The sequence below is a fragment of the Sus scrofa genome, chromosome 4 (genome assembly GCF_000003025.6).
Source record: "Sus scrofa isolate TJ Tabasco breed Duroc chromosome 4, Sscrofa11.1, whole genome shotgun sequence".
In the NCBI taxonomy this organism is placed as follows: domain Eukaryota; kingdom Metazoa; phylum Chordata; class Mammalia; order Artiodactyla; family Suidae; genus Sus; species Sus scrofa.
The window spans coordinates 62,792,399-62,815,800 of record NC_010446.5 but is presented as its reverse complement, the minus strand read 5'-3'; the positions used below and the strand labels follow the sequence as shown (position 1 = coordinate 62,815,800).

Sequence of the window (23,402 nt, the reverse complement as noted above, 5' to 3'; positions counted from 1 at the left end):
AAGTTGAGGGGAAAACTTAGTAAAACAAATTAAGAAATTAGTGAAAAGGAATTTTTTTTTTTTTTTTTTTTTGGTCTTTTTGCCATTTCTTGGGCTGCTCCTGCGGCATATGGAGGTTCCCAGGCTAGGGGTCAAATTGGAGCAACACCGGATCGTTAACCCACTGAGCAAGGCCAGGGATTGAACCTGCAACCTCATGGTTCCTAGTCAGATTCGTTAACCACTGCGCCACCACAGGAACTCCAAACTTTTTTTTAAATACGTTTAATTTTTTTTTTTTTTTTTTTTTTTTTTTTTTTTTTTTTTTTTTTGCCTTTTGCCTTTTGCCTTTTGCCTTTTGCCTTTTGCCTTTTGCCTTTTGCCTTTTGCCTTTCTCTAAGGCCGTACCTGCCGAATATGGAGGTTCCAGGCTTGGGGTCTAATGGGAGCTGTGGCCACCATCCTACACCAGAGCCCCAGCAACGCCAGATCCAAGCCGAGTCTGCGACCTACAACACAGCTCACGGCAACGCCAGATCCTTAACCCACTGAGCAAGGCAAGGGATTGAACCTGCAACCTCATGCTTCCTAGGCGGATTCCTTAACCACTGAGCCATGACTGGAACTCCTGAAAAGGAATAGTTTTAATTAAATTTTAAAAGAAATTTTTAGCATATTTTTGAGGAAAGTAAAATTGGACTAAAGAGTTGTAAAAAAATTTTTTTTATTGATGCTGTATCCTGTCTTAGCTTCAAAAATTTTCAACTTCATATGTTATAGTGTAATGTTGTTTACCTTTGAGGTAGTTTTATTTTAAAATACCTAGAATTTTTTTTTTTGGAATTTTTTTAAAGTAGCCTTTTAAAATTATCTAGAGAGCATTGTGTGTATCAAATATATTTACAAGGAAAGGCCTTCTCTATATTGCTTATAAGCCAAGCCACTGGCTGATGGTGGTGTCATAGTGGGGAAATAACAATAAACTGCCCTTTATTGGCCTGTAAGAAATACTTTGGTTATGACTGTCAAAGTACTCAAAGGCTTAATTTAATGTTATTTGGGGTTGTTGGGTTTTTTTTTTTTTTGTCTTTTTAGGGTTGCACCCACAGCATATGGAAGTTCCCAGGCTAGGGGTAGAATCAGCTACAGCTACCAGCCACAGCCACAGCCACAGCAATGCAGGATCCGAGCCACGTCTTCAACCTGCACCACAGCTTATGGACCACAGCCAGATCCCTGACCCACTAAGTGAGGCAAGGGATTGAACCCACATCTTCATGGATGCAGGTTGGATTTGTTTCTGCTGCGCCACAATGGGAACTCCCTAATGTTATTTGTTTTAAATGGCTTAATGCATTCCTTCCTTTTTTACCCTGACCCCCTTTTTTTAAGGCAGCAACAAAAGTAGTCGAAAGTAAAAGAGCAAGAACAACTTCTCAAGATAAAACTAATAGTAATGATACTGAATTGGAAACTGAAGCTAATTTGGATATAGGACAAAGGTTTGTAAGTTCATTAATATATTTTATGTCTCATGAGTGTAATATCTATGTAAAGTGATGCTAGTGAGCCATTATTAATAAAAATGATTACCACGTAGTAGGTATATGTCTTACTGATGATTAACATTTGGATATTTGGGAGTACTGTAGAGTTACTTCATGGCTTATGCAAATTGTCATATATGCTAAGCAAAAGTAGAGAGAAAATAGTACTGTTTAAATAATGTGAGTAATAATCGTTTACCATTCTCAGGGAACATGTGCTCTAGAACAGTGTTGTGGTTGGAAGCCTGAATCATTTCTGTCCCTTAGGTGTCAAGTCCTATATACCCTCATGTGACTGTTTATTTTACTGTCCTCTAGTATTTTAAAATATTGTAAGGTAATAAATAAATTGTAATAAATAAATTGTAAGGTAATAAATAAATAAAATAAGGTAAGCTAACTGTTTCATCTGGTTCTTAATGCACAAACAGTAATTTGCTCCAGTGCTGAAGGGAAAGAGGCTGTGTCAGTCCTACGTATTGAGAGACAAAAGAGTTCAGGCTCTAAAATTATTTCTTTAGGGATTTTCAAGGGTAATTTTTACAGAATTGGCTTGCACCTTTTGCTTTGGCTTTAGAAACCAACCCTAATGAAGAGGATAAATTCTGCTATTGTAAAGATCTTTTCTGTTGAACCTGTGATCCATTCCTCTCTTCATCCACCCTTATACTATGGCCAAATAGCAAAATCTTTATGGTCTTTGGATGTGTGTATTTGGCAATGCCTATGATACTCCTCTTTTTGTGGGGACCATGACTTAAGTGCTACAAATCCCCATCTTATTTACAGGTGGGATTGGAGTCGGAGTCAGGTGGACATGGCATTGATCATGCCTCAGGACTAAGCTCGGTCTTCTTACAGTTTCTTCTTGTCCCTACTTTTCAAAGCATGATCTGCTCCTTACTGCTTCACCTTCCCAAGGGCTCTACTGCAGTCTAATTTCTCATTGACTTTTTTTTGTCTTTCTCTCTTTTTTGGGCCACACCCAGGGCATATGGAGGTTCCCAGGCCAGGGGTCCAATCAGAGCTGCAGTCACTGGCCTACACCAGAGCCACAGCAATGCTGGATCCCCAACTCACTGAGTGAGGCCAGGGATCAAACCTGCGTCCTCAGGGATGCCAGTCAGGATCATTAACTGCTGAGCCACAACGGAAACTCCGTCATTGACTTATTTTTTTTTTTAAGACCCATTTTGAGCAGTAGGGACTTCATTTTTTTTTTTTTTTTTGGTCTTTTTGCCTTTTCTAGGGCCGCTCCCTCAGCATATGGAGGTTCCCAGACTAGGGGTCTAACTGGAGCTGTAGCCGCTAGCCTACTTCAGAGCCACAGCAACGTGGGATCTGAGTCGCGTCTGTGACCCACACCACAGCTCACGGCAACGCCGGATTCTTAACCCACAGAGCAAGGCCAGGGATGGAACCCGCAACCTCATGGTTCCTAGTCGGATTCATTAACCACTGCGCCACAACGGGAACTCCAGGACTTCATTTTTATTGGCTCAGTTATTTCCTTTTGTTTAGGAAATCAAAGTTTAATAATACTAAGACCCAATACATTCTGTGGCCCAGCCTTCCTGCTCACTGTATTACTGCTTTAAAGTAAAATAAAATTAAAACTTAACATGATTCTTACAGATAACAAACACATTTCCTAGGTGCTCTCCTAATACAGTACTATCCACTTATTTCAAATACCCTCCTGCACATCAACAGCTTAATCAGTGTGTGTAAAGCAACTCTCGATGTTCTCATCTGTCTCTCTGTACCGTGGCTCTCCTCTTTTACCTCACACATCCAGTTATCTCTCTAGGCGCTATGAATTCCATCTCAGAAATGCCTCTTTAAATCTGTTCTTATCATTTATATCCTAGATTATCCCTTAGCTCCTGCTACACAAACTCCTCCTTGGGGTGACTTCCAGAGGTAGCTTTCCAGGAAAGTAAATCTGTTTAACTCACTTCCCAGCTTAATAACTTCTGCTGGCTTTCGGTTTCCTACTTGAGGAATTAGATTTTATTGCATGGCTTACAAAGCCTTAGGTAGCCCCTTTCTGTTTTTGTTTGTTTTTTTTTTCATACGTACATTGTCCCTAGCATTAACCCCTCCCTCCTTTCTCCCCACATACATGGCATCTTCTAGCAAAACTGCTTCTCCCCGATCTTCAAATATTACACGCTCTTTCAAGCCTTGACTCTTGCTTCTATTTTGATTTTCTTTCTTTCTATTCTCTTCAAGGTAAGCTCTTGTAAGCTCTTATATGCCATTCAAGGTCTAGCTCAAAGATCACCTGTAAGAAGTCTTTCTGAGCTCTGATCAGAGTTGTCACTTCTGTGCTCCCACAGCACCGAGTCATACCTCTGTAGAAGGACTTATCTTTGATGGTAATATATCTGTTTATATCTGTCTCTTAAGTAGATTAAGAATTCTTTGGAGGTTCTTTTTAAGTTGTGTATCCCTGGGTTGTAGTTGATTACCAGGCATGCATTAGAACTTGTGTTGTAGACACAGGGACCAAAACCAAAATTAGAGACAAAATGAAGATCAAGAATCAAGCAAATAAAAGACTTTGTTCTGGTAAAGTTTATAAACTGTTTGAGGCAATAAGAACTATAGACTTGAAATAGAAACAGAATTTATTGTTAAAGTTTACAGACTTAAATGCTGAAGGAGTTGATGGACAGTGTCCAGAAAAGGAGTGTTGAGCTGGGCCTTGAAGGATGGTTGAGGTGAATGCAAGAGAAAATACCGTTTCAGGGAGAGGAACAGTTCCATTGAAGGCATGGAGCTGTAAATGGTTATGCTGTATTTGTTGGAGCTAATTTTAACTATATTAAAAGGGAGGGATTTTATAAAAATCTCCATTGGAGATTGCTGGGGAGGACAAGAAATTAAGCTTGAATTCATAGAACTAAAGATCCATGGGAGGAGTTCCCATCGTGGCTCAGCGGATTAAGGAATCTGACTGGCATCCATGAGGACACAGGTTCGATCCCTGGCCTCACTCAGTGGGTTGAGGATCCGTCATTGCCGTGAGCTGTGGTGTAGGTCACAGACATGGCTCGGATCCAGCGTTGCTATGGCTCTGATGTAGGCTGGCAGCTACAGCTCCGATTGGAGCCCTAAAAAAAGAGAAATACAAAAAGATCCATGGGAGAGTTTTTGAAAGAGTGACATGTGAATGCTCAGTACAGCACCAACCCTGCTGAACTTATGTCTGGGGAAGACATGGAGACATCTGGGCAGAAATTAGCTATATTGTAATGGACTACAAAGGTCCTAATTTTACCAGGGTTTCTTTCCAAAGATACTTTTTATAAATTGAAATATGACTTGACTATGTGGAAAGTACTATCCTTATGAAAAGTTTTTTTGTTTACATTCTTACAAATGTTTTCTTCTTTTAAAGTGTTAGTGAGAAACAGTCTGCGGTAACTGAATCCTCAGGGGATACAGTATCCTTATTGAGGTGAAGTAAATTGACATTTTTCTTCTCTTTTTAAAAAAAATCTATGAAGCAATTCATGCAAACCTAAGGTTATAATAACTGCCACATAAATGGTATGATTTGAGGAGTATCTCAGGGTTCTATTTACTTTAACAGATATTTAAGACCCTGATGTATCTTGAAACTTGGGAGACCTGCCTCTGGGATCCTGGGTTGTTTCACTTTGTTTCTACAAAGAAAATCCATGGAGGGAGTACTTGAACTTAAAGCAGATAATTAGTAAACTCTTACTCTGTCAGAAACAAGGATATGATCTTGGGGCAGGAAGGGGACAGAAGTTGCATTTCTGATGAATGCCTCAAATTCGAATTTCATGAAATTACTTGAGGAACTGTTTAATCTACTGGAAAAGCTGTGGCAGACAATGTAACATGTTCAGAGAGCAGAAAGTCTGCATGAATGATTTCAGAGGATAGAGCAGTTGGGATGCCAAATGGAACCATGGGAGGGGGTGGCTGACTCGGTGGGGAGGAGGTCACTGGAAATGAGGAGCTGAGAGGCCAGGATGTTATGTGTCACCCATGAAGACCCTGAAAAAATTCATGGTAATGGCAGCACTTGGGGGTAGAGAGAGATCTGTGTGCGATGGGAAGTGCTTGGAAGGATAGTGAATGATTCTGGAGAATGGTAGATGGCGATTCACCTCAGTGACATGAATCTGCAAAGGCTTCTATGAAAGCAGGATCCTGAAAGCAGCATCCATTAGGAAATGGAAAGTATAGAGACCCACCTTTGGAAGGAGGCCACAAAGGAGAGAGAGAAATATCCCCAGGAGAGAGCTAGACTTAAGACAAAGCAAAGAAGTTGAGCGTGGCATTCCAGAGAGCAGCATACTAGGAGTTTGGGGAGGGAGGGAAGGAAGACAGTAGCAGGTTGCAGAGAGCACTTAAAGGGGGAAAGTACAGATTGTAGGTGGTGATAAAATAGCTGCATAAGCTTAGGTGAACTTTTTTCATTTTAGTTTGCTCCTTTATAAAACTGGAATAACACAGACTTTGCAGGTTTGTCCAGAAATTCTGCCACATCCTGTATTTCCAGTCTTAACCTTTCAGAAAAGCCCATTTTGGGATCTGTCAAGATAATCAAGTGATATCTGCTGTCACATATAAAGAAATTTTGGGGAAGTTCTCATTATGGCCCAGTGGTTAACGAACCCGACTAGCATCCGTGAGGACAAAGGTTCAATCCCTGGCCTCCCTCAGTGGGTTAAGGATCCGGCGTTGCCGAGAGCTGTGGTATAGGTCGCAGATACTGCTCGGATCTGGTGTTGCTGTGGCTGCGGTGTAGGCCAGCAGCTACAGCTCCAGTTGGACCCCTAGCTTGGGAACTTCCAGGTGCTGCCGGTGTGGCCCTAAAAAGACAAAAAAAGAAAAGAAAAAAGAAATTTTGGAATTTCTCTAATTGGAAGGCCCAAAGAATCTTGGTTTCTGAGTAGAAAGTAAGTAATGGGAGAGAGGGAAGTCTGAAAACAAAAATCTTAAGAGGCCAGAGATTAAGATGGGGCACTAAGCAAGGAGAGCACCAAAGGAAATAGGCCAAGGTAGAAGCAGATCTTAGAGGTTGAGACCAGTCACCTACCTTTTCCCATAGCTTTTCTGGTCTTTGCAGAACAAATCACAAGCTTTTGTGTTTCATTTAGGTCTCACAAAAATCTCTTCCTATCTAAGCCAAAACATGGAAACCAGCAACAAGATTTTGATAAGAAAGAGGAAAGAGTGGAAACTCTTCAAAGTAAGTATAAGTATTTAGTTTTAGGAGTGGGGAATTGATGTGTCCTTGAAAGCAACCCAACCCTGACCTTACACTACAACACACAAACACACCTTAGAAAACTGAAGCACGCATAGGCTGGCAGCTGCAGCTCCAATTCAAACCCTAGCCTGGGAACCTCGATATGTTGAGGGTGGAGCCCTAAAAAATAAGAGAGACCAAAAAAAAAAAAAGAAAACGAGCACAAAGAGATTAAATATCTTGCCTTCAGAGAGTTAATGAGAAATGGTACTTTATTGAGTATTGATATATATGGTAATGTTCTATAGCATTTAATTAATGTTAACTTTTTTAACATGAACATTTAATTAATTAATACTGAATGATGTTTCTGTTTAAAAACACCTTATTTAATATATATTGTTGATTCCTTAATATTGAACCCACAGCCAACCATACTGTAACTCATGCCTGAATGAAGCTTTAATATGCATTTTCTCTGAAGGAAACACCTGCACAGCCTTCTTGCATTTAGGAACACTAGATAGAACTCTCACAATACATGGGGGCCATTTTAAACAGCAAAATTACCCCCAAAAAAACCATAAAAATACGGCACTAAAGAGACTGTAAAAAGAACAGTTATCTCTAGCATGGGAGCTCAAACAAGAAGGCAGAGCTTCAGCTTGTTTAATCTCAACTGGGAACATACACATCGGGTGACTCAAATATCTTGCCATTCTGTGCATGTCCACTAGTGACCACAAAAACATTGCAAGTATTGATTTTTGATTTACAACCTTAAGCAGGTAGGTGAATTTTCAAAACCAGAATCCATGAATATAATGAGGATTGGCTATATAGAATCTAGCTACCCTTCTCACTGAATTTAGAATTTATCATCCTGGGAGTTCCCGTCGTTGCGCAGTGGTTAACCAATCCATGAGGTTGCGGGTTCAATCCCTGGCCTTGCTCAGTGGGTTAAGGATCTGGCGTTGCCTTGAGCTGTGGTGTAGGTTGCAGAGGCGGCTCAGATCCCGCGTTGCTGTGGCTCTGGCATAGGCTGGCGGTTACAGCTCCGATTGGACCCCTAGCCTGGGAACCTCCATATGCCGCAAGAGCGGCCCAAGAAATGGCAAAAAGACAAAACCAAAAAAAAAAGAAAGAAAGAAAGAAAAAAGAATTTATTATCCTTATAAAAGACATTGCTGGATTAAAAAGAAAAGCAACGATAACCATTGTTTGGTTTATTTTGTTCATTTATTGTTTATTGTTTTGGGCTTTTGACCATGCCCATGATCTATGGAAGTTCCTAAGCTAGGGATTGAACCCGCACCACAGCAGCGACCCAAACCACAGCAGAACAACTCGGGATCCTTAACCTGCTGCACCACATGGGAGCTTACCAGTCCATAATTATTTTCAATTATAATTTGATTGTTAAGTGCCTTCTTGATGTATACTTGTTCAAAAAATGTTTATAGAACCCATACCAGTTCTAATGCAAGGATTTTTAAATTGTGTTGATCTAAATATAAATACCTACTGGTCAATCTAGAAATAGTAAGTGTACCTGCTTGATGCTGGGTACATAGTAGGCCTGCAATAAAGCAAATAAAAATATCTTTTAATTTTTTTTCTCAGATTTGTGGAATTGTCATGTACTTAAAAAAAAAAAAAAAAACAGGTAGTTAAGAAAACTTGAAAGAAAAAAAATCACCTAGGTTCTTTCTATGCAGAAAAATCTCACCAGCATTCAGTGAAATGATGATTAATATTTGAATTACAAAAGACAAAAAAAAAAAAAATACCCTTGGAGTTCCCATTGAGGCGCAACGGAAACAAATCTGAGTAGGAACCATGAGGTTGTGGGTTCAATCCCTGGCCTCACTCAGTGGGTTAAGGCTCAGGCGTTGCCATGAGCTGTGGTGTAGGTCGCAGACGCGACTTGGATCTGGTAATGCTGTGGCTGTGGTGTAGGCTGGCAGCAACAGCTCCAATTAGACCGCTAGCCTGGGAATGTCCATATGCTGTGGGTGCGGCCCTCAAAAGACAAACCAAAAAAAAAAAAAAATTGAATTAAAAGACTTTTATCTGTAAACTTAATCCTCAAAGCAATCTGGATCAGTGATTTTTTTTTTTAATTTAAATCACTCCCATTTTACAGAGGAGGCCAAGACAGATTAAGTAAAAAGCCCTTGGCCACACAGATCACAGAATTTGAAATCAGACATTTCTGACTTCAGAGCCCGTGTCCTTAAATGCTGAGATAGACAGACTGCCTCACTGGAAGGACAGAATCAAAGCGAATAAAAATTTATAAAAATGTGATGAGGTAACATAGGTGCTTTAAAATATATTTACTTTTAATTTTCTAAAGGTGACACTGAAGGATTCAATGAACTTCAGATAAATGCTATTTCATAAGAAATATATCAGTAAACTCTATGGTTTCTCCAAAATGAAGAATAAATAATACGAAATGCTTTGATATGTTGGGGTCAGGTTGCCTCTATAATTTTAAGTTTAAACTTTAGACTGTTGATTGATTTCAGTTGTAAAAGATGAGATTAGGGGAAAAAAAGAAAAAAAAAACCTCCCACCAATCCCCAGTTATTCTTGGTTACATTTTATTATGATCAAGATTTGTAGCATTCTGTTTTCTAACCATAATTTTCATAGTAGTTTAATCTGTATTTAAATTGACTATTTCTCATCTCTAACCCTTTGATCAGGATTTCCCTGTTCCTTGACTCTTCATTTTGATTTATTTCTTGTTTGGCTGTGCTTATTATTTGGAAATACTCTTCCTCACAACTTTACAGTCTTTGCTTCATTTTCTGATTTTATGAGTGCTGCTCTGGAGAATCTGACATCACCCTAAATTTTTCCCCCCTTGTAAGTAGGTTATTTTTGCTCATAGATGCCCAGATATTTCTAATACATGCATTTAATGCTGTAAGTTTGCCTTTAGTTACATCTGACCAATTTTTATATGTTGTATTTTCATATAGTTCAAAATACACTTTCATTTCCCTTGAGACTTTTCTTTGATCTGTGGGTTATTAAGAAGCTCTTTGTTGGAGTTCCCTATGTGGTACAGCAGATTTAGGATCTGATATGGTCTCTGCGACAATGCAGATTCAATCCCTGGCTCAGCAAAGTGGGTTAAGGATCTGGCTTGACCATAGCTTCAGCATAGGTTGTAGCTACACTTCGGATTTGATCCCTGGCCTGGGAACTTCCATATGCCACAAATGTAGCTGAAAAAAAGGCAAAAAAAGAAAAAAAAGCTCTATGTTTAATTTCCAAAAAGGAAGTGGAAGGATAGTCTAGATATCTTTCTATTAATGATTTCCAATTTAATTCTGTTCTGGCCTGAGAATATACTTTTTAGGATTTCTTTCGCTTTCTTTCTTTCTTTTCTTTTTTTTTTTTTTTTTTTTTTTTTTGTCTTTTGTCCTGTTAGGGCTGCTCCCATGGCATATGGAGGTTCCCAAGCTAGGGGTCTGTCTAATCGGAGCTGTTGCTGCCAGCCTACGCCACAGCCACAGCAACACGGGATCTGAGCCGTGTCTGCCACTTACACCACAGCTCACGGCAATGCTGGATCCTTAACCCACTGAGCAAGGCCAGGGATTGAACCTGCAATCTCATGGTTCCTAGTCTGATTCGTTTCTGCTTCGCCACAATGGGAACTCCTATTATATACAGATCTTAACTGCTTTTGCTAGATTTATCCCTAAGAATGTTATATGTTTTGTTACTGTTAGAAATATTATCTTTTGAATATTCTAATTATTTTAATATTTTAACTGTTGCTAATGTACAGAAATACTGGTGAGCTTCGAGTTTTGCGTTTGTTTTTTTGGGTTTGGCCACACCTACAGCATATGGAATTTCCCAGGCCGAGGATCAAATCTGAGCCGCAGCCTCAACCTTCACCACAGCTGCGGCAACTCCAGATCCTTAACCCACTGTGCCACAGCAAGAACTCTTGTTGAGTTTTCTTTATCTTATATCCAACCATCTTACTAAACCCTTTAAAATTCTATTTGTAGATTCTTTTAGATTTTCTGTATAGTTGACACTTAAAGGACATGGGGATTAGGGCACCGGCTCCTGTGTAGTCCATGCATACTGCTGTCTCTGCCTCAAAAACAAAGGAATTGATTCACCTGAGAGCAGGAAGCTGAAATAGTTGGGCTAGAATTAGAACTCAAACCCTAGTTCTTTCGATTCCACATATTGTCATCTCTGATCAAACCCAGACTTCTCCATACTGGGGAATCTGTAAAATGAAAATATAGGCACTATGTTTATTTTTAAAAACCCACGTATAATTAGACTTATATAGTTCAAACCCACGTTACTCAAGGGTCAGCTGTATAAACAATTTTTTTTTCAATAATTACCATTCTATTTCTTTTTAGTCACATATTCATTTATTTCTTGTCTTACTAAACTGTAAATAAGAAAGAGGGGAAAAGAATAGTGTTTTTTTACACTGCGTAAAAATTCCTTAAACATTATCTTAAGAAATTACAACAATCCTGTAAGGTAAATATTACTCCCTTTTGTAACAGATGATGAAAAGGCAGGCTCTGGGAGGTGAGGTGGCTTGTTAAAAGTGTAAAAGAATCAAGATTCAAAACATTCCCCCTCGGGAGTTCTTGTCGTGGCATAGCGGAAACAAATCAGACTAGGAACCATGAGGTTGCAGGTTCAATCCCTGGCCTTACTCATTGGGTTAAGGATCTGATGTTGCCATGAGCTGTGGTGTCGATTGCAGACACCGCTCAAATCCTGTGTTGCTGTGGCTGTGGTGTAGGCCAGCAGCTATAGCTCCAATTTGACCCCTAGCCTGAGAACCTCCATATGCCGTGGGTGCAGCCCTAAAAAGCGGGGTGGGGGTGGGGGGACACACCACAAAACCTCGCCCCCTCTGATTTTCTTTTTTTTTCTTTCCCCCACAGTACTATAACTTGACAATCAGCAGTTCTCATCCACAGTAACTATAGTTTTTTGAAAGTGGTGATAGGTAGCTAGATAACCAGCACAAAAAGCTTTTTTTTTTTGGTCTTTTTGCTATTTCTTGGGCTGTTCCCGTGGCATGTGGAGGTTCCCAGGCTAGGGGTTGAATCAGAGCTGTAGCTGCCAGCCTACACCAGAGCCACAGCAACGCAGGATCCGAGCCGCGTCTGCAACCTACACCAAAACTCACGGCAGCGCCGGATCCTTAACCCACTGAGCAAGGGCAGGGACCGAACCCGCAACCTCGTGGTTCCTAGTCGGATTGGTTATTCGTTAACCACTGTGCCACGACGGGAACTCCAGGCTTCTTTTGTGAATCTTCATCCTCATTCCATCTTCTGGGAACAACTGCACAGATACGATATGGGACATTCCTTATTCCTTTGGCCTAAACAGCTCTGTGGAGCCTGCTGTCAGTGCACATAAAGAGTTCCTTCCCATCTCCTTCGGGGCATATTTCCAGATGTCTCGAGTGCCAGGGGGTACCCTTCTTGCAACCCTCTCCATAGATATACTTGTGAATGTTGATGGTGTAGGTTCTGGTTACCATCTCACTGATGACGGATCAGCCCTTCTCGCCTCCCTTACTGGAGCCATTTCCCCAGGCCCAGGTTGAAAAGGAAGCGCACCCTCCTGATTTTCAAAGACGGATTTTTTGCAGTTTACCATCCTGCTTCCAAATTCAAAGGAAAAAAAATGAAGCAGAGAAGAGTCCTTTAAAAAAAAAAAACAAAACAAAACAAAACTCCTGGAGTTCCCGTCGTGGCGCAGTGGCTAACGAATCCAACTAGGAACCATGAGGTTGTGGGTTCGATCCCTGGCCTTGCTCAGTGGGTTAAGGATCTGGCATTGCCATGAGCTGTGGTGTTGGTCGCAGAAGAGGCTCGGATCCCACATTGCTGTGGCTCTGGCGTAGGCTGGCAGCTATAGCTCCAATTCGACCCCTAGCCTGGGAACCTCCATATGCTGCGGGAGTGGCCCAAGAAATGGCAAAAAAGACCAAAAAATAATAATAAAAAAATTAAAAAAAAAAAAAACAAACTCCTGGAGTTCCCGTTGTGGCTCAGCAGAAAGAAACCCAAGTAGTATCCATGCAGGTTTGATCCCTGGCCTTGTTCATTGGGTTAAGGATCAGGTGTTGCTGTTAGCTGTGGTGTAGGTTGCAGGCTCTGGCTTGGATCCTTTGTGGCTGTTGCTGTGGCATAGGCCAACAGCTGTAGCTCTGATTCAGCCCATAGCCTGGGAACTTCTATATGTCATGGATGCGGCCCTAAAAAAAATAAGTACATAAATAAGTTTAAAAAATATGTATATATGAGTTCCCATTGTGGCTCAGCAGAAACGAATCTTACTAGCACCGGTGAGGATGCAGGTTCAATCCCTGGCCTTGCTGTGGCTGTGGTGTAGGCCAGCAGCTACAGCTCTGATTTGACCCCTAGCCTAGGAATCTCCATGTACTGTGGAATTATTTTATATATATATATATATATATATATAAAATTCCTCTTTTTTTTCCTCTCTTTTTTTTTTTTTTGCCACACCCTTAGCATGTGGAAGTTCCTGGGCCAGGGATTAAACCCTCACCACAGCAGTGACCTGGCCTGCTGCAGTGACAATGCTGGATCTTTAACCTGCTGCACCGTAAGGGAATTCCCTCTTTTTCTTTCAATGTGAGACAATTTTTGATGATAGTATTTCTGTTTTAGGTGGAAGAAAGAAAAAAGAGAACAGTAGAAGATCCACTGAAAACAAGAGATTACGTGTTTTAAACAATCAGCCTGTAACTCCTGAAAAACATCGATCTAGGAAAAAACAGGTATTTAAATAATTAAATAGTACTTTATTTTTTTTTTTTTTTGTCTTTTGTTGTTGTTGCTATCTCTTGGGCCGCTTCCGCGGCATATGGAGGTTCCCAGGCTAGGGGTTGAATTGGAGCTGTAGCCACCGGCCTACGCCAGAGCCACAGCAACGCGGGATCCGAGCCGCGTCTGCAACCTACACCACAGCTCACGGCAACGCCGGATCGTTAACCCACTGAGCAAGGACAGGGACCGAACCCGCGACCTCATGGTTCTTAGTCGGATTCGTTAACCACTGCGCCACGACGGGAACTCCTAAATAGTACTTTAAAAATGAGTATTAAAGTCATAACTTGAATAATTATAGTTATTTTACATTATTTCTGTTCAACTGTAAAAAATCTTGAGGATAAAGATTTGCCATCTTTGATTTTGTCATTGTAGATTAGTGGACTGGTCTGCCTCTTCATAGTTCTAGGGAAAAACATCAGATATTCTTAAGTTGGGTGTTAATAATGATATTTATGTAAAATTATTGTATTACTGTCATCCTGAAGTCACTTCATCAGATGTAAGGTGAAATATAAATCCATATAAGCCTTTTTTTTTTTGTCTTTTTGCTTTTTCTAGGGCCACTCCTGAGGTATATAGAGGTTCTCAGGCTAGGGGTCTAATTGGAGCTGCAGCTGCCGGCCTACACCACAGCCACAGTAACACGCGGGATCCAAGCCGAGTCTTCAACCTACACCACAGCTCACGGCAATGCCAGATCCTTAACCCACTGAGCAAGGCCAGGGATCGAACCCACAACCTCATGGTTCCTAGTTGGATTCGTTAACCACTGCGCCATTACGGGAACTCCATATAAGCTTTTATATTTGTATCTTCTTAACAGAAATTCAATTTAAATAAGATTTTTCTGTGCTTTAAAAAATGGGAGAAGACACAATTTGGTAAAGACTTTTTCTATTCATAAAGCTAAGATGGGTCAATACTTCTTTTGTTTCCTCTCTCAGTGATTATAGTCCTGGGCCATCTGTCCAGTTTCTGAAATCATTGTTCACTCTATTTTATCTGGTTTTCTAGTTGCTTACAGCAGAAGAGTAAGCTAGTCCTTATTGGGTCATGGCTGGAAGTGGAAGGTGATCTATCCTATACTCTTTTGTTTAAGATACCGTTTTTGGGTCACGTGTTTGCAAATGGTTCATTGTTGAAGTGTTAGGCTAGGGTCAAGTCCTAGGCTACTAGGGACTCAAGCTTATTTTGACCATACCTTCTCTCTCAGTGAAGATAGCAAGCAGCTCCTACTTTTAGTTTGATTCCTGCAAATATTACTTGTCTGTGTGATGCTTTATCTAACTTCATCACCTTTAATTTTTGGAGCTAATGCCTGTTAAGGGCAGCTCCTGCTGTTGCAGACCAGGGATTTAAGGGTGCACCTCAGGACGTCCTCCTTACTTTGGAAAAGTGCACTCCATAGGGTGCTTTCCTTCTTTTTTTCTTTTCTTGTTTTGTTTTGTTTTTTAGGGCTGCACCCGAGGCATATGGAGGTTCCCAGGCTCAGGGTCAATTTGGAGGTGTAGCTGCCAGCCTTCGCCACAGTCACAGCAACATCAGATCCGAGTGACGCCTGTGATCTACGCCACAGCTCACAGCAATGCCAGATTCTTAATCTGCTGAGTGAGGCCAGGGATCAAACCTGCTTCCTCATGAATACTAGTCAGATTCATTTCTGCTGAGCCACAACAGGAACTTTTTTTTTTTTTTTAAACAAGTTTTTAGGGAGTTGTGGCTCAGTGCTAACAAACCTGACTAGTATCCATGAGAAAAAAAAGTTCCAGGGAGTTCCTGTTGTGGCTCAGTGGAAAAGAATCCAACTAGTATCCATGAAGATGCAGGTTTGATGACTGGCCTCACTCAGTGGGTTAAGGATCCGGCGTTGCTGTGCTATACATATAATCAGGTATTATTCAGCCTTTAAAAAGGAAGAAAATTCTGACATTCTACAATGTAAATGAGGACATCTCACTAAGAAAAATAAGTCAAACATAAAGGAACAAATACTGTACCATTCCACTTAGCTGAGGTACCTAAATAGTCAAATTCAGGAGTTTCCATAGTGGCTCAGTGGTTTACGAATCTGACTAGCATCCATGAGGACACACGTCCGATCCCTGGCCTCGCTCAGTGGGTTAAAGATCCGGCCGGCGTTGCTGTAGCTGTGTATGCTGGCAGCTACAGCTCCGATTCAACCCCTAGCCTGGGAACCTCCATATGCCATCGGAGTGGCCCTAAAAAGCAAAATAAATAAATAAATAAAATTAAATTAAAAAAAATTTTTTTAATCTGTCAATAGGAGTTTTTGTCATATAAGAAATTTTCACACATTCAGTTTTAAAAAGTTGTCTTTGATTTATGTAAATCTCATTTAAATAGTATAGTTTGCTTCTTTTGATCTGAGAAATACTACTTTTAATAGAGAACACATGAGATCTAAAACAAAAGCCCATTTCTCTCAAGAAACAACGTTCTCTGATTGAGTATTATTTAAGTTCCTGGGTAGAACAAAAGTTCAAGCAGTATCTTCCAGTGTATCACATACAGCATGGCTCTGGTAAGCTACTGCCAAAATACAGTCCCAGGCTATTAGTAGAGCCCAGAAGCTAATGATGGTTTTCACATTTTAAAAAGTTGGGGGAGTGGTTATTTTTGATTTTTTTATTTCCTCTTTAGGGCCAAACCTGCAGCATATGGAAGTTCCCGGGCTAGGGGTCCAGTTGGAGCTTCAGGAGCAGGCCTACACCACAGCCACAGCAACGCCGATCCTTAGATCCTTAACCCACTGAGCGAGGCCAGTTATCAAACCTGCATCTTCATGGATACTAGTTGGATTCTTTTCCGCTGAGCCACAATAGGAACTCCCTGGAATTTTTTTTTTCATCTTGCAAAACTGAAGTGCAAATACTCATTAGACAAGCCCCCACGTCCCCACCTCCCGTCCCCTGGCAACCACCATTCTACTTTCTGTTTTTGGGAGTTTCACTACTCTATAGATATTTCATGTAAGTAAAATCATGTAATATTTACCTTTTTGTGACTAATGATGAATGGATTTTTAGAGAAAATGTGAGTCAGCTGGGGAAATAATTGTGGGTCAGACACAGTAAGTAACCACTCCGCTGACCACATTGCTCCTCAGCATGTTGACAGAAGGAAGAATTAAGTGGTCACCTATATATATATAGCAGATGCCAAGTGTCGGTCACCTTTTTCTGTTCATAATACTGTATTTGCTTTTTAAAATTTATCAATCATTGTCTCCAAAAATAAAGCAGTGGGTTTTTTTAATTAGTTTGTGTTGTGTTTTTAGAAATTAGTTGTAGAGAAGATTTGAGTTTTATGTGTGTGTCCTTTGCCCCACATAGGCAAAACAGGGTTTTCACTGAATCATGAGGGAAGAATTAAATATTCATAAGTTCTATTTAGGATTTATAAATACCCTTCTATTAATAATTGAAGAAAAGATTCTTAAAAGACAGTGCGGGAGTTCCCGTCGTGGCTCAGCTGTTAACGAACTCAACCAGCATCCATGAGGACTTGGGTTTGAACCCTGGCCTCACTCAGTGGGTTAAGGATCCAGCATTGCCATGAGCTGTGGTGTAGGTCACAGACATGGCTCAGATCCTGCATTGCTGTGGCTGTGGTATAGGCCGGCAGCTGCAGCTCCAATCCGACCCCTACCCTGGGAGCCTCTATATGTTGCAGTTGAGGCCATAAAAAGACAAAAAAAAAAAAAAGGATCTTATAGAAATCTAAGATAGGTTTACAGAGTTTCTTCTACTCTTAAACTGTAACATTATTTTGATGAAAAAGTTGTATTTCTAGTAGATATGTTCTTTGAAGAATTGTTTCTGTGAATAGCTCTTCTACTTTCTGTCTGCTTTTGGTGGATGTTAACTGGAATTACTGTGATCATATCACAGAATATATGAATATTGGATTATTGTATTGTACACCTGAAACTGACGTCATTTATACCTCAATTTTATTTTTTTAATTATTTTTATTATACCTCAATTTTAAAAAAATTGTTTCTGTGAATAACTGTTTTACTTTTCATCAAAAGGCATGGCTTTGGGAAGAAGACAAGAACCTGCGATCTGGTGTGAGGAAATATGGAGAGGGAAATTGGTCTAAAATACTGTCACATTATAAATTCAACAACCGAACAAGTGTCATGTTGAAAGACAGATGGCGGACTATGAAGAAGCTGAAGCTTATCTGCTCAGACAGTGAAGACTGAATGTGTTTGCAGAGCTTGATAAAGTGCAATTAAGCATTTTGATAACTGCATTTTGTTTGAAACCCGGCGGTCATTAATGTAGCTTAAATATTTTTTTAAAGCATTACAGTATTTTTCTCTGGCACAGTCATTTAGTATGAGGATCTGTGCTGTAAGAGTGAGCCTATATGCCATCATTGTATTCTGTGAGAATCTTTTCACTTTGATAAGAAATAAATTTATTGAATCCTACTGATTTCAGTACTCCTACCCCCAAAAGCTGTTCGAATAAAAAAAAAATGAAAACCTGTTAGAAAAATAAATTACTGTTAACTTATTCTGTATCTGTAGGCTGACTTCAACTCTGCAACACACATAAAAATGAAGTTTCTAAATCAGTGAATAATAATAGGCCTTTGACTTAAGGTGTAATGATTTGCTATATGGCCTTATATATTAATTATTAGGACATTTGTTGATAGAATGATAAATGTACAAAGTAATCTGTGAGTTATACTTAAAATTTTCTTTTAGTAGTTTCATATAAAGGAAAAAACTTGAAAAAAATAATACCCGTAGACAAAGTTTATACTATTACTAACAGCTTATGTCTCGTTTAGGTACATCTGACTTTTGTTCTAGTGTTAAAACTTCAACAAAGATGGTTTTAAATAAAGCTTCTTATAACCTGGTGCCATAAATATCTGTTTCTCTGGTATTTTCATTTAATAGGTAAATATTGGACCTAAATGGTATTCTGTAAATGTGTAAATTGGTTTTAGCCATGATCATTTTGATGTCTATGGTAAATACTAAATAAACAAGGTCCTACGTGCTCTATTAGACGATTTTTGAGTTTTCACCAACACATTCTTTAGAAGATTTAGTCAGAAACTAGAATTATTTAGCATTTTGAGTTGGTGTGCTCATATTAAAGTTTTATACATTACTTTCTCATTGTTCCTGTTGTCCTATACTTATAATGAACAGAAATATGGATAATGCATCCTTACTCGTTCCGTCCTGTTATACCACTAGTTACTGTCACTGTGTTTATTGTATGCATTTTGATGGCCAGTGCCAAAGCTGATGGCCTGAGCCAAGATAGTCAACCTTATTCTAAACATACCATAAGCCACCAAATCTAAGTTGATATTAACTCTAAGATTCTCAATTATTTTATGTGCCACTAAAAAAGATTACTATCAATTATACTATAGTATGGTGCTCTTATTTAGAATTTTATTTTACTTACTAAAAGAGCTGTTTCGGTAAGCATAGTTTTTTTTTGTTTGTTTTCTTTTGTTTTTAAGGGCCTCACCCGTGGCATATGGAGGTTCCCAGGCTAGGGGTCCAATCGGTGCTACAGCTGCTGGCCTACACCACAGCCACAGCAATGCCATATCTGAGCTACGTCTGCCACCTATACCACAGCTCACAGCGATGCTGGATCCTCAACCCACTGAGTGAGGCCAGGGCTCAAACCCACAACCTCATGGTTCCTAGTCAGATTGTTTCCACTGCACCACAACGGAACTCCTGGATCTTTTGAATTTTTTAATGGAATGCTTTGTTGAGATACAGGTTCATATGCACTTGAGAGATAATAGGTCCTTTGTACATTTGTTCTGGCTTCCTCCAGTGTTATTTTATGAAACCATCATAATATTGATACTGATGTAATTATACCAATTTTATTCAGCTTTCCTCAGTCTTGTGCCATATGTGTGCAATGTGTGTATTTAATTCCAAACTTAGCTCTTGTGTAGGTGCCTGTACCCACACAGACAGGAAACCTCAGCACCGTGAGGACCCCTTCTGCTTGTCTCCTGCCTCATTCTTCCAGCCCCTGGCAACCACTAATCCGCCCTCCATTTCTAAAATGTCATCATTTAAAATGTTAGATGGAGAGTGATGTCACTGAAGAGGCAGAGAAGGGAACTCCAAAGAGCCTTCTTCTAAAGTGACTGTGAAGCTAGCAAAAGCTATGATAAAATCAACATTTTAAAACAAATTAATAAAAACTGAGGACTGCTTAATGAAGAAAGCCTACTAAATTTTGGTAAGAGGATTTTGATGTTTTTATGTAGCCTGCCTGAGGGGACAGTGACCTTTGTTCTTGGTGCAGCTTGATGCTGCCAGAGGGGGCAATATAGACCTTGTGCTCAGAAGTTTGGTGTGTGTTTTGGCCTGGTTGGCAGTTCCCTGAGGTTTGCCTTTATTTTGCCCCCTCTGAACTCTCAGGGGCTTTGAAAAGCTTATCTACCTCTGCTGGGGGCAGGGGAATAGTGGGCCGCAAACAACAGACAGACTTAAAAGCCTAGGGAGGAAGGTATGTGGAAGGGAAGGGCTTTGAAGGGCTCTGGAGTAAGCCAGGGAATCCTGAGCCCGTGCACATGCCCAGGACTGGACACAGTCTCGGGAAAGATCTGGAGGACCCTAGGCCTCTATGCCCAGTGACCTGTAGTCTTTCTAAGTGAAAGAGGCGGAAGCCGAGACAGAGTTGTAAGTGGCCTGGCTCAGTGTTGAACAAGTACCCAGGCTGGGGGAGTATCTTGGTTTTGATTTAAGGAAATTAAGTGAAATACTCTGTAGTCTGCCATTTTTTCCTTTACTCAACATACTCAGTTGTATGTAGCTGTACTTGTTCACTTTCATTTCTATATAGTAATATATCACAATTATCTGTTAATGCTATTGAGGATTTGTGGAACTAAATGACCACTCAAAAGTGAAAACAAACAGGCTGTTTATTCAGAGCTTGCTTGCTATAGCAAGGGAGTCAGCCACCATCACTTGTGTTTGGCAGAGAACCAAGCCAACTTTTGTAGAGGGAAAGCTGCAGTGAAAAACAAAGGCTTCAGGTGCATTCTGACTGGAGGTTGTTGGCATGAGGAAGCTGGAGGCTGGCCAGCTAGTACCAGGTATCTTATGTGACTGCTCTGGGCAGCATACTTGGCTTTCTCTGATTGGTCCTGAGTTGAAAGTGGGAACAAAAAAATAGAGGTAATAGGGAGTTCCAGTCATGGTTCTGTGGTTAATTGACCTGACTAGCATCCATGAGGATGCAGGTTCAATCCCTGGCCTCACCCAGTGGGTGAAGGATCCGGAATTGCCATGAGCTGTGGTGTAGATCGCAAAGGCGGCTTGGATCCTGTGTTGCTGTGGCTCTGGCAGAGGCCAGCAGCTATAGCTCCTATTGGCCCCCTAGCCTGGGAGCCTCCATATGCCTTGGATAGGGCCCTAAAAAGACAGAAAAAAACAAAACCTGTTGGCAGTCATGACCAAGTCCTGGCCCCTCTGGGTGGATTGCTTTGGGGGTTTTAGTTCAGCATCCTAAACTGGTTACTGCAAAAATTACAGCATGGGATGTCATGTAAGCTCTGCCCATTGTCAGTTTTCAAATTCATTCTCTGAGTTGTTTATGGCTGTAAGATTTCAACAATTGACAGGAAGTCTAATATTAGGAATAATACTAACTCTTAAATGAACTGTTAAATGTTAGATATGATATTGTAACTCTAGAGCAACCATTAAAAAATGCACTTATATAACCTATACATACATTAAAATGAAATAGTCAAATATTATTCAAATAATTCAAAACAAAGCAAAAGGGGAGGGGGAAGTGTAGGAAGCAAACCACCCCCCCCAAAAAAAACAAAAAAGCCCAAACCAAGGGACAAACAGAAAAAAAAAAAAAAAAAAATCGGGCCCTCAGAATCCAGCTACATCAATAATTACATTAAGTGTCAATGGTCTAACCAGGGTGAGCAGCATCTGGTATTATCACTGCTATGGCTCTAGTTACTGCTATGGTGTGGTTTCAATCTCAGGCCCAGAAACTCCTGCATGCCATGGGCATGGCAAAGAAGAAAAAAAAAAAAAAAAAAAAGCCAGGGTCAGCAAACTTTCTTTAAAGGCCCAGATAAAATATTTTAGCCCTTGTGGGCCATAGGGGTCTCTGTGAACTCTGCTTGAAATTAGCCATAGATATAATCACGTAGATGCGTGAGCATGGCTGTGTTCCAATGAAACTATATTTACAGAAGCAAGACAGCAGGAAGATTTAGCCTACAGGCCACAGTTTGCTGACCCTTGGCTTGAGTTCTAGATTTTGTTTTCTTCAAATATATTGGGGAGTTCCCTCATGGCCTAGCATTTAAGGATTCGGCATTGTCACTGCTGTGGTGTGGGTTTGTTCCAGGCCTGGGAAATTCTTTTTTTTTTTTTAATGGTTTTTAGGGCCTCGCATGAGGCATGTGGAAGTTCCCAGGCTAGGGGTTGAATTGGAGCTGCAGCTGCCAGCCTGCACCATAGCCACAGCAACACCAGATCCAAGCCATATCTTTGATCTACACTACAGCTCACAGCAATGCTGGATCCTTCAACCAGCAGAGCCAGGGATGGAACTCTTATCCTCATGGATACTAGTTGGGTTTGTTACTGCTGAGCCACAACAGGAACTCCACGGTCTGGGAGTTTCTGTATGCCACAGATGCTGCCAAAAAAACCCCAAAAGCAAAAAACAAATGAAAAAAAAAAATGGACTTTGTTATAGTAGGCAATTAATTCCAAATCTGGAACTTCTTTGAATTCTTTTTTTTTTTTTTTCTTGCAGGTGTGGAGTTTTCCAAGGTTAGAACCACTTTTATTAAACTAAATTAACATTTTGAGGTTTCTAAAGACCAATGTGGGAGTTCTCGTTGAGATGCAGGGGGTTAAGAACCCGATATTGTCTTGTGAGGATGCTGGTTTGATCCCTGGCCTCACTCAGTGGGTTAAGGAGCCAGAGTTGCCAAAAGCTGCAGTATAGGTTGAAGATGTGCCTTGGATCTGGCATTGCTGTGGCTGTGGTGTAGACCCTGCCACAGCAGCAACCCCAGCCGTAGCAGTGATAACACTGGATCTTTAATCCACTGAGCCATGGAAACTGACTATTCTTAGGGGGAAGAACCAGTTTTGTCTCTTTTTTTGGTCTTTTTTGTCTTTTCTAGGGCCGTACCTGAGGCATATGGAGGTTCCCAGGCTAGGGGTCTAATTGGAGCTGTAGCCACCGGCCTACACCACAGCCACAGCAATGCTGGATCTAAGCTGCATCTGTGATCTACACCACAGCTCACGGCAATGCCAGATCCTTAACCCACTGAGCAAGGCCAGGGATCAAACCCGCAACCTCATGGTTCCTAGTCGGATTCGTTAACTACTGAGCCACGGCAGGAACTCCAGAACCAGTTTTATCTTACATAATTTTGTTGCATACCTGGAAAAGATGGCTAATTAAATTTTTATGCCAGGCTGGAATTAAGCAATTTAAATTATTGCTATTGCTATGTATGCTAAAAGACAACAGTCTCAAGTAAAAACATCCCAAGAAGGACCCTCAAAAGAGAGGTTATAATTCACCTTGTTCCGTTTTTCACTTTTCCCTTCTCTCCTTTTTTTTTTCTTCCACTTTTATAAATGATCACCATCTCTAATTCCTTCCCCCTTCTTTCCTGAGTAAGTATATTTATTTTTGCTCAAATTACTTTCCTCATGCACTT

At 40.5% G+C, this 23,402-nt stretch overlaps 1 protein-coding gene across 2 annotated transcripts in view; it reads left to right on the top strand.

Moving 5' to 3' along the window:
- The window catches only part of TERF1 (telomeric repeat binding factor 1), a 34,216-nt gene extending 15,659 nt beyond the window's left edge, over positions 1-18,557 (top strand). The window contains exons 6-10 of one of the 2 annotated variants that reach the window (XM_005663028.3): positions 1,372-1,481; positions 4,933-4,992; positions 6,671-6,762; positions 13,482-13,591; positions 17,701-18,557. In XM_005663028.3, coding sequence (XP_005663085.1) covers positions 1,372-1,481; positions 4,933-4,992; positions 6,671-6,762; positions 13,482-13,591; positions 17,701-17,877 — 549 coding nt within the window. In that variant the 3' untranslated portion in view covers positions 17,878-18,557. The remainder of the gene's footprint in view (positions 1-1,371; positions 1,482-4,932; positions 4,993-6,670; positions 6,763-13,481; positions 13,592-17,700) is intronic. The other variant, XM_005663029.3, reaches the window with a different exon arrangement.